Source organism: Chrysochloris asiatica, unplaced genomic scaffold, assembly GCF_000296735.1.
Source record: "Chrysochloris asiatica unplaced genomic scaffold, ChrAsi1.0 scaffold00005, whole genome shotgun sequence".
Lineage (NCBI taxonomy): Eukaryota > Metazoa > Chordata > Mammalia > Afrosoricida > Chrysochloridae > Chrysochloris > Chrysochloris asiatica.
Window position 1 is genome coordinate 1563657 of NW_006408523.1, and position 11776 is coordinate 1575432.

Here is an 11776-nt window from a genome sequence, read left to right on the forward strand (position 1 = left end):
ATTTTGTTAAACTGTAGTTATTTATGGAATTCATCCCTTTTAATTTAAAAAGAGAGAGACATTTGCTTATACTTTCTTCTTTTCTTAAAGGTGAAAATTAAATTTGCAAATTAGAAATTTAGCAAAATGTAGCACAGTGAGATGGACTAGCCACAATGAATCCTCTTGGCCAACTTAGCCAACAATTTGTAGAAGTTCCAGATGTTCTCTGTTTCAGCTGACTTCTAAAAATGTGTCTCATATTTAAAAAAAGAAAGAACATTGAAATTGCCACTTGCTCTATTTGGATAAAGGAACTCAACATCTTAACCGTTCACTGCAGGTTGGGCTCGCAGTGATCGTGGTAATATTCTTCCTCCAGCCGTTTTTCTGTTGGCTTTTGCGATTTGAGGGCGTGATACATCTCACACTGGACAAAGTTCATCTATAGATTACATTGTATGAAATTTTGCAGCGCATCTCAAACCCCACAATCCTTTCCCAGTCAGGATCTTACCCTGTTACTTCCTTTGGCATGGTTGGCATAATGAGAAAAGCATGCAATCAGGAAATGGGTTTGGGCCTGCATGTTTTGTTTTGCGATGGTTCTAGAAGGGTTACTTCACATTGTGACTCTTGGCCTCCCTGCTCTAGTGGGCTATTAGTTCCTGTTTGCCTGCCTCAAACAGTTGGTGTAAAGCTGAGATGGATGAATGAGTGAAACATCAAGTGTCGGACTAGTAAGAGAAATGACTTCCCGGCCCGAGAGCGGATCCGTCTGTTCAGTGTCATTTGGTCTGGATGCTGCTGCTGCTGAGCTTTTGGGACGAGACCTTCCGTACTGTTCGTGTCAGAAAAACTCGAAGTGTTATTATCGTGCATTCCTGCCAGGAGAGCTTTCCGTGTGTGTTAGAATTGAAACGAGAGAAGCTCTTGGAATGGTTTGCTTTCCAGGAGACGGCAATCTGTACATTTACTTGCCTGATCTATGTACACCTGTCTTCCTGTCATTTCTGAGAAGTAAGATTTAAATCATGAATGGCTCACTGAAATGTTTAGGTGCCCCTAAGAGAAGGAAAGATAGGATTTTCCCCTCGTTTCCTAGACATAACTGTTGTTGGTAACAGGGAAGAAACCTATGTGCTGTGCACATTCAGAGCAGTATTTGGTTACACCAGGAGATGTGCGTCATGAGGGGGCAAATTGTACATACTTCTCAACAGTTAAGGACGTTTCCATATACAAGGGGGTCTTTAAAACGTTTGTGGAAGAATGCTGTTATCCTTCAATTCCATTTTCCCATGAACTCTGGGAAGCCCTCTTGGAACTCAGCTTGTGGGGGCGCGGGGGGAATTTATCTCTCAACAGTATCACTTCAGGACATCAACATGAAGAAAGCCTTCAAAAGCTCTACCGTGCAAGACCAGCAGGTGGTGTCCAAGAGCAGCGTCCCCAATCCCGTGGCTGACATCTACAATCAGAGTGAGAAACCACCCCCCCTGAACATCCTGACACCCTACAGGTATGCAGTCCTGGCCTCCCCCTACCCCCACCCCCCACAGGCCTCACCCAAGGCAGGAGTTGAAGGGAGCTGGATAGTTCTGGGAGCTTCACATGGGTTGCCCTGAAACATCTTTGAGTGTTTTTTCACTGGATTGTAGAATTAATAATCCACCGCCCCCCATCCCCACCTTTTGTGTGAGAAAACAACTATCAGGGTGTAACTTGTCACAGAATTAGCAAGGTTGGCAGTTCGAAACTACCAGCAGTTCCGCGGGAGAAAGATGAGGCTTTCTGCTCCCATAAAGATTTACAGCCTCAGAAACCCTGTACAGGGTCACTATGGGTCGGAATCGACTCAACAGCATTTATACAACAACAACATAGTATTTCTAAGTCTGGAAACACCCTCCCACAGAAGCATGAGCTCTAAGCTGAACTTTTCAAGAACGTTGTCTTCTGGGGAGTGGATTATATAGCAGTGTGTACGGTCAACCGGCAGTCAGCTTTCAAGGAACTGCATTAATTCACTTAGAAAAGTCTGCCTCTGCATTTCAGCGCTGCGGGAATTCTGTCGTGTAATTCACAGAAAAGTGTTTTCAGCATAGTTAGGGGTTTTTAAGCAAGAAAATATGAAAACACTTATGTAGTCCATGCTCAGTGGAGTAATCCTTGGACTGCTAACCTCAAGGTCAACGGTTCAAACTCACCAGTTGCTCTGTGTAAGAACGATGTGGCTGTCTACTTCCAGGAGATTGACAACCGCAGAATGCCTTTGGGGCAGTTCTACTCTGTCCCCTCAGGTGGGTGTGAGTCAGAAACGACGTAATGGCAGCCAGTTTGGTTTCATGGGTTTAGTATCAGGAGGAAAAACCTCTGTTTTTTTCAAAGCAGTTGCATTACAGGATTTTTATAATACAGGCTGCTTAATAATTAGGAAAGAACGAGAAAGCAAGAAGGATTTTAGATCAATTACAAGGTGAAGTGTTTGGTCAGTTTCACGTCTTTGTTAGTGGTTTTCAGAAGAGCCCCTGCAGGAAAGTAGGACTGAGTAACAGAAACTGAGTAACAGTAACTGATACAACAGAAACTTAGAGGAGGAATAGAGTTTCCCCCTCAATAATTAGGCATAGACACTTTCTTATACCCAACTGATTGTTCTTCCTCTTTGTGCTTTAAAAGGAGCCCTGGTGTCACCGCGGGTTAAGCTCTGGGCTGCTCAGTGCAGTGTTGGTGGTTCAGACTCACCAAGAGAGAAAAGTGCCTCCATGAAGATTTACAGTCTCGGAAACGCTGCGGGGCCCTTCCACTCTGTCCCGTAGGATGTCTCTATGAGTTGGCATCAACCCTGTGGCAGGGGGGTTCCTTTGGTGCCTTGAATGACTTATAAATACTAATTTGAAAGGTAAAGGTTCGACTTCTCCCAGGTGGTACTATACAGACCAAAGACTGTTTTTTTTTAACTTTTTATTGTGAATTGAGTGAAGGTTTACAGAGCAGATCATCAGTTTTACATTCAACTAATCGCATACTATGCTTCAGTACATAGTTACAATTCCCCCATACCCCCTGCACCAACAGTTAACAGCATCTACCTCTATTCACTCCACCACTGCATTCTTCCCTGTGTCTCTCCTCACCCCATCTTTCCTCTGCCAAACACCCTCCAGTGGTACATTGCCTGCCCCATCACCCATGTCAATGCGTGTGTATACTCTAGTGCATGTGTCATTTCTTCCACCCCCAAAACCAGCATAGATTGTTTCTTTTATCAAGAAACAACCCCCTACACACCCCCCTTTTTTTTTCTGTAATGTACAAAAGCGAAAACAAAAAGAACGACCCAGGAATCGTTTAAACAACCAAAGGACACATTCTGCAAGCCTGCCTCCTGGCCGCCAACACACAGCCTTTCTCTTTCCATCAATCTAGTGTCCTCAGCTGCTCCCTCTCTCCATGTCCTCATCTCTGCCTCAATCTCTGGTGTTGCTGCTTCTCTGGCTAGGGTCCCACGTTCAGCTTGTGCTCTTCTTCCTTGATGCAGGCCAAAGACTTTTTAACACTTTGCATAACATGGAGTGTATGCTGTTGTTGTGAAGTGCCGTCAAGTCGATTCTGACCCATAGCCGCCTTATGTAGGGTTTCCAAGGGAGCAGCTGGTGAGCTTGAACCACCGACCTTGCAGTTAAAACAACTTTGCAGTCTGATGCATTAGCCCACAGCGCCACACCAGGATTCCTTGGACTGTATGTGGTTGTTATGTGCCGTGGAATCAGTTCCGACTCATAGCGATCCTGTATAGGGTTTCCGAGGCTGTGAATCTTTGTGGGAGCAGAAAGTCTCATGGAGTGTATTGGTCCTTTCAAAGTTGATTTTGAGATTCAATATTGATTACTACTCAAATCAATACAACTTTGGATTTGTTATCTCCTACATCATTATTAATTTTATGATAAATAAGTTCGATGAAGACATGGACAGTTTTGAGTCCACCATCACACTGGCAGCCCCAGTGAATGTAATGACCCCAACATGAGTGCTTTCTGTCCTGGGGCCACTTCCACTTTGGAAATACTAGTAGGTCATGCTTTTGTCTAGTCACATGAACATTTTGCTTCTTTCCTGACTGACTTTCTAGATGTCGGCCAAGTGTGACTGAGGAAAGGGGCAGGGTCCTTCTTCGTTCTTACCCTAGTCAGCGTTCCAGAGCGGAAGTGGAAGTTTGCGTCTAACAATCCATCCACCTCCATGTCTGGCCCCCTGTTGAAATAAACAAAACATTGCTGAAAACAACTGAGATCCTAAAGCATGGCTACGTAAGAGCCATCTTAGGATTTTCAGAGCAGTTGTGGGTTATTTAATTCTCAGTTTATGAGAGTAGGTTTCAACTGATACCTTAAAACAGGTTACTGATCTTACGTTTTTTCATATTTTTCACATAAGGAAATTCGAGAGAGATTTTAGTGATGTATTTGTTGTTGTTATGTGCTGTCGAGTCGGTTCTGACTCATAGCGACCCTGTATAGGGGTTTCCGAGGCACAGCTGGATAAGATACTTTAAATACCCTGGTTTGGCACTGTCTCTGTACCTGGAATTAATTTACAAAACCAAACTCACTGCCATCGAGTCGATTCTGACTCATAGAGACCCTGTGTAGGGTTTCCAAGGCTGTAAATCTCTAAATGGAGAAGACAGCCTTGTCGTTGTCCCAGAGTCAGATAGTTGGTAGATTTGAATGACCAACTTTCTGGTTGGTCCAACGCTGATCCCACAGAGCCACTAGGGCTCCTCAGATTAATTTACAGTTGAGCTAAAATCAAACAAATATTGAACCCTGTCTGTAAATACCTGACCATGTTCTCGTGTCTGACTTGTCCATTGATTTGTAGAGATGACAAGAAGGATGGGCTGAAATTCTATACTGACCCATCCTATTTCTTTGACCTCTGGAAAGAAAAAATGCTCCAGGACACAGAAGACAAAAGGAAAGAGAAAAGGCGACAGAAGGTAAAGGATTCTATTGTGGGAAATGTGCCTGTTGATGTGCGAATGGATTCGTGTTCGGAGTTCAAGCTGGTGGGCGCTGTGTCTAAACGATGGAGTTGTTATGGTTAGGGACGTTCTCTCAGAGGCGATGTTGCACACGGGAAGACCCTGACCATTCTGTATAACACAGTACACCCTCCCTTGGCTTTAACAAAAGTTGCAGTTGAAGATCACACGTCTGTGTGTCAAAATGTTTCTCCTGCCACATTCCCACAGATTGGATAACTGTCTGCTCTCATCTTTTTAATGGGCTTAGTTGTTGGGTTATGGACACCTGATGTGGTGTTGTAGGATCAGCACTGGACTGCGCATCACAAGGTCAGCGGTTCAAACCCGGCTGCTCCTTGGAATCCTGTACAGGGTCGCTGTGAGTTGGAACTGACTTGACGGCACTTGACAACAGCAATTATTGGGCTGTCATTAAGACCTCGTTGAGATGAGCCTCGTCTGGTGGTGTAACACAGGTGAGCTGCAGGTTAGGGAGTGTTGTTACCGAAGATGGTGGACGAGCCATGAGAAGAAGAACCCAGATTCGAAGGCAGACCATTAGTGCTCCAGGTGTAGTTTGCTACGAACAAGCCACCTCTTCATAGGTTGACTTCTGTAGCAATTGTCTCTTTGCGGCCCAGAGCTTAGACTCAAGGTACTGGGAAGTTAATCCTCTAAATGCAGGTTTCTGTTCAGATTTTTATATGGAAACTCGTCTTTAAAATAACCGCATCGTTTTCACGGCCAACACTAGAGTGCTTTGGTTCAGACAAATGCTTGACATTCTGTGGGTTGATGGCCTTCAGGTGGTGAGATGTATCTGACCATGAGAGAGGATCTGGGGTGGAGGAAATGGTCTGGGCTTCGGCTCAGCTTTGCTTTTACGCCGTTTACGGACACCTTTGACTGGGGCTCTCAGAACCAGCACTCGGCCGTGTCTCTAACGACTACATGAGAAGTTCCCATTTGCTACTGTTGAGCAATCAGACTTGGGGTAGTGAAGGGCACATTATAAAACCACAAATGACATTTCAGCTTTGATTGGGATTCGTTGATGGTGCGAGAGCCCTGGTGGCACTTTAGGAAAATCACCGAACTGTTAGCTGCAAGGTTGGCAGTTCAAATCCACAAGCCACTCCATGGGAGACAGATGAGACTATCTGCTCCTGTGAAGACTTACAGCTAAGGGACCCCTATAAAGCATTGCTATGAGGCAGAATGGATCCTGGTGTAGTGCTGCAGGGTAACCTGACTAACAGATCATCAGTTCCAATCTACCAGCTGCTCCTTGGAAACCCTATACAGGGTTACTATGCGTCAGAACCGACTGATAACAGGGACTGAGAACAGACAGTACTAGCGGATTTTAGGGACAGGTCCAGAGGACTGACTCTTCATATTCTCATCGTGGTACTGACGGGCTGGGGAGATCTCAGAAAATTGGGGAACATATCAAAGTGAAGAAAAGAAAGATAGTAGTATCTCAGATGGACAAGAAACAGATGTTCAAAGCCATGTTGGTTGTAAGCCTCCAACCTTCTTATAGAAACAAAATAAACGCTCGGCTTTGGAAATTTTTCCCCTTGCAAACTTTCTTGTCCACTTAAAGCCTTCCAGGTTGCCCGAGATCTAAATAATACTTTTGGTAAACATATTTCATTTTCTGCCAGTGCTCTCGGGGAAAAAGTCTTAACGTATCTGTCATCGTTGAGTATCCAAACGGATTTGTCATTTCCTCGGCTGTTTTGTCTCATTACATCCGCTACAAACGCACCAGATTCAGATGAGAATTCCTTTTTCCTTATCTGAAGGCATTTGTATAATGCGTCTCTTTGGAAGGCCTTCGAAATATGCTGGATAAATGGAGGTGAAAAAGACAGGATCCCTGGGGTTCAGTCTAATGAGGGACATAGCGTACTGGCCAAATCCCGCCCCCAGCAAACATACAAATAAACGATAGTGACACGGACGTGCAATTATCAATAGGAGCCGTCGTGCAGGAATAGGAGCCGTCGTGCAGGTGAGCATTGTAGGGAAAGTGTGGGGTGCGGTGCTAGAGTTTAGTGCCGTCAAGTGGGTTCTGACTCATTGTGACCTTATATAGGATTTCCTGAGGAGCAGCTGGTTAGTTTGAACCACCGATCTTGCACCTCAAACCACCCTAAATTATTGTCCAGTGCTTATCCTACAGCGTCCCACCAGGGCTCCGGGGTGCCGGGAGAGGGGTGGGTGGTGTGGGGTGTGGTGAGGGGCATGCAGGCAGGCCTCCGTTGTTTATTCTGCCATCTAAAGGGGGATCTTGTTTACTTGTACACGTGTGCATGTGTGTGGGTACATGTTCCCGAACGTGTGTGTGCTTGTGTGCACATTATGTATGCGTGTTTGTGTACGTGTGGGGAGGGGATGCTAGAGGGATGGCAGGCGGATGAGAATGGGGCACTTAACAACTGGGGGGCATTCTCAGCAGAAACAGATGCAGTCAGCCTGGGGTAGTGAGCTGTGGGTAATGCCTAGGGTGTGACTGTCGGCCAGTGTGGCTGAGCGCCCGTTCATTACTTTCATCAGTTCATCGCTGTTAGCATTTTGTCATATTGAGTTCACGTGTGTGTGTGTGTTGGGGGTAGGAACCCATGTTGACTGATCAATTTGGGGACTGAGCCATTGTCATGAAAGTTGTAGGAAGTTGTCACTAAGTCCTTAAATACAAGGGGGCTTCAGACAGTTTGTGGAAAAGTGAAATTGAAAGCTAAAGGAATGATGTTTCCATGAACTTTTTGAAGTACCCTCATTCATATGTCAGTTTATATTTCTTTTAGAAGTAAGGGTGAGAATTATTGGATTATTTATTATAGAGGTTTTTAATCATCTGTGTCAATCACGTGACATCTTCCCATGTCGCCCTGCCCCTCTTTCTGGCCCTTTGGGTTCTAAGACTGACTGCCCCAACAGTCCATGAAAGCCAAGGCCATTAAGACGCTCTCCCCTCAGAAGGAACTGCTGCTAATGCTGAGTGCCATCCAGTCGGTTTCAACTCACAGCACCCCCGTGTGACAGCAGAACTCTAGAGGCTGCCATCTGTTGTGGCACTGTATATTTGTTGTTGTTAAGTGGCATCGAGTCAGTTCAGACACATAGTGACTATGGCATTTCTAAGGAGCAGCTGGTGGGTTTGAACCACATACCTTGAGGTTCAAACTGAACTTGCAGTTCAGTGCATTATCCTGCAGCCACACCTGGACTCCCTATATACACTTATAGATCATCCACTCACAGCACCCCCTGGTGTAACAGAGGAGAACTGCCCTACAGGGTTTCCTAGGCTGTCATCTATTGTGTCACTATATACTCATATATACTCTTATAGATCATCCACTCACAGCACCCCCTGGTGTAACGGAGGAGAACTGCCCCACAGGGTTTCCTAGGCTGTCATCTATTGTGTCACTATATACTCATATATACTCTCATATATCATCCACTGACAGCGCCCCCTGGTGTAACAGAGAACTGCCCTACAGGGTTTCCTAGGCTGTCATCTATTGTGTCACTATATACTCGTATATACTCTCATAGATCATCCACTCACAGCGCCCCCTGGTGTAACAGAGGAGAACTGCCCACACGGTTTCCTAGGCTGTCATCTATTGTGTCACTATATACTCATATATACTCTCATATATCATCCACTCACAGCGCCCCCTGGTGTAACAGAGGAGAACTGCTATAGGGTTTCCTAGGCTGCCATCTTTTTGGAAGCCGACAGCCAGGTCTTTCTCTCAAACATTGTTAGTAGCAGCAGTTTGGTATATATCCTTTTAGAATTTGTTCTTGTTAGGTTCCATCAAGTTGATTCCAACTCATAGTGCCCCTGTGTAGGATTTTCCGAGTTTGTAAATCTATACAAGAGCAGAAAACCTTATTGTTGTCCCTGGGAGTGGCTGGTGGGCTTGAACCACCAACCTTGCAGTTAACAGTCCAGTACTTCTCCTCACATCTCCAGTGCTCCCCTTTAGACCTTTAAAGTGGTCATTAATACATTAGCACACATTTTACCAGATATTTTGATACAAATAGAATTACGCTACACATGACTGTTTTAGGTATATGAGGTACCCATATACCTCATTAAAGATCTTTTTAATTAGTTGAGTAGTACTCCCAGGTTCAGATGCCTGATGTAGCTTTTACCCGTTACCATATCCATGATAATTAAACTGTATCCCAATTTTTACAATTACACTACTGCAGTGCATTTGTGGGCATCCTGGTACCCATATGGTCATACCCACGTGGCTGGCATTTCTTCAGAATGAATTCCTAGCATTTGAATTGCTGCCTCCAAAGGAATATGAGTTTTAATGCCTCCCGCCCTTAAAAGACCAACCAGCTTCTACCCTTGACAATAATTACTATTTTTTACAAGCCAGAAAACAAGTACAGTTTGCATGACACCTACTTTCATACCCTTATTGGTTGATGGTGGTGTGCCATTGAGTCGGTTAGAGACCCTGTATGGGGTTCCGAGGCTGTAAGTCTTAGGGGAGCAGAAAGCTTCATCTTTTCTCCGGTGGAGAGGATGGTAGGTTTGAACTGCAGTCCAGCTCAGGTTCCTTCATATCCATGTTAACTATGTGGCTATCTTCATGCCCAACTACCTCTGAAAACATGTCCCCACTCTTTCCCACTTTTAAGTAGTAGAATCATCTAGGCAGATGCTTTCTCCTTGCGTCAGCCCTGACCATCTTGTCAGACATTCTTCAATGTTTTCCCAAGGTGTCTCAGAAAAGAACAGCATTTTTTAACATGGCCTTCGTGACCTTCTCTTGGGCTGGTCATGCTTTCCACTGACCACTGACTTCCTCCTCTGTGCCCTTCCACGTTCTCCTCCCTCTCCTGACCCGCCATTCTTTTCCGAAGCCGTGTAGTCCACTACAGAGCCTGACCCCCTCCCCAGGCTCCCAGATCAGGCCGTGTCTCATGGTCATGTGTTTGCATGTTACCAGTTTGTCACCTCCCCCCGGACCACGAGTGTGACAGAAGTAGATGACATGTATCTCTGTGGTGTCCCCCTCAGTGTGTCACCTCCCCCCGGACCACGATTGTGACAGAGGCAGATGACATTCATTTCAGTGGTGTTTCCCTCAGTGTGGCACACAGTAAGAACTCTCAGTTCTTGTAGCCCTGGTGACAAGCTTGGTCATTTCATGAAGTACTTATTGAGTGTACCATGTGGGCAGTGGTAAGACATTAGGCTGTTAACCCTAAGGTTGGCAGTTCGAGCTCCCATAAAGGGTTATAGCCTCAGGTACCCTATATAGGGTCACGATGAATTGGAAGTGACCCCACAGCACACCACCACCATGACCACCACCACCATGTGGCGCTGCAGGTCAGCCATTGGGCAGCTAACCTTAAGGTGGGTGGTTCAAAGTCATCAGCCGTTCTGAGGGAGAACGATGTGCCTGTCTGCTCTGGTAGAGATTGTCCAGTCTGGGAACCCCGGGTAGGTCACTGTGACTCACTATTGCCTTGGTAGCAGTGTGTTTGCTTGTTGTGGGGGTTTGTTGTCTTTGTCTTTGTTTTTTAACTCTGTGTACCAGGGGAATTCTGGTGTGGCACTGCAGGGTAATTCACTGGTCCGAAAAGTCAATTTGAACAGTAAGGTCAGCAGTTCAAACCCACCAGCTGGTCCTCAGAAACCCTATACAGGGTCACTATGAGATAGAACCAACATGATGGCACTTAACAGCAACAACAGGAGCCCTGGTGGCACAGTGGGTTAATGATGTTATTGTGGTTAAGTGCCGTCAAGTCGATTCTGACCCATAGCGACCCTGTATAGGGTTTCCAAGGAGCAGCTAGTGAGCTTGAGCCACCAATCTTCTGAAAAATCAATGATTTGTTCATTTCAAGTACCTTCTTTAGACAGTATAAGAGATGACTATACACATGGACCTCACCAGATAGAATACATAGAAATCAAATTGACTACATCTGTGTAAAGAGACGGTGGAAAAGCTCCATATCATCAGTGAAAACAAGGCCGGGGCAGACTGTGTAACACACCATCAATTGCTCATAAGCAAATTCAGACTGAAGCTGAAGAACATGGAAACAAGTCCATGAGAGCCAATATATGACCTTGAATAGATCCCAACTGAATTTAAAGATCTTCTGAAGAACAGATTTGATACATTAAACACTAAAGACCGACGACTAGAAGAGTTGTGGGATGACATCAAGAACATCATACGTGAAGAAAGCAAAAAGTCATTGAGAAGACAAGAAAGAAGGAAAAGGTCAAAATGGATGTCAGAAGAGACACTGAAACTTGCTCTCCAGCATAGAGATGCTAAAGCAAATGGAAGAAATGAGGAGGTCCAAGAGCTGAACAGAAATTTTCAAACATCAGCTTGAGAAGGTAAAGCCAAATATTACAATGAAATGTGCAAAGATCTGGAGTCAGAAAACCAAAAAGGAAGAACACGCTTAGCATTTGTCAAGCTGAGGGAACTGAAGAAAAATTCAGCCTCGACTTTTGTTATTGAAGGATTCTCTGGGCAAATTATTAAATGATGTGTAAAGCCTCAAGAGAAGATGGAAGGAATACACAGAGTCACTGTGCCAAAAGGAAATGGTTGATGTTCAGCCGTTTCAAAGTGGTAGCAGCATATGATCAAGAGCCAATGATACTGAAGGAGGAAGTCCAAGGTGCATTGAAGGAACTGGCAAAGAACAAGGCACCAGGAATTGATGGAATAA

The 11776-nt window shown here is 45.0% G+C and overlaps 1 protein-coding gene across 1 annotated transcript in view; it reads left to right on the forward strand.

The window, feature by feature from the left end:
• WASF3 (WAS protein family, member 3) overlaps window positions 1-11776 on the forward strand; it is a 52967-nt gene that overhangs the window by 28207 nt on the left and 12984 nt on the right. The window contains exons 3-4 of the mRNA XM_006831929.1: window positions 1348-1501; window positions 4870-4987. Coding sequence (XP_006831992.1) covers window positions 1348-1501; window positions 4870-4987 — 272 coding nt within the window. The remainder of the gene's footprint in view (window positions 1-1347; window positions 1502-4869; window positions 4988-11776) is intronic.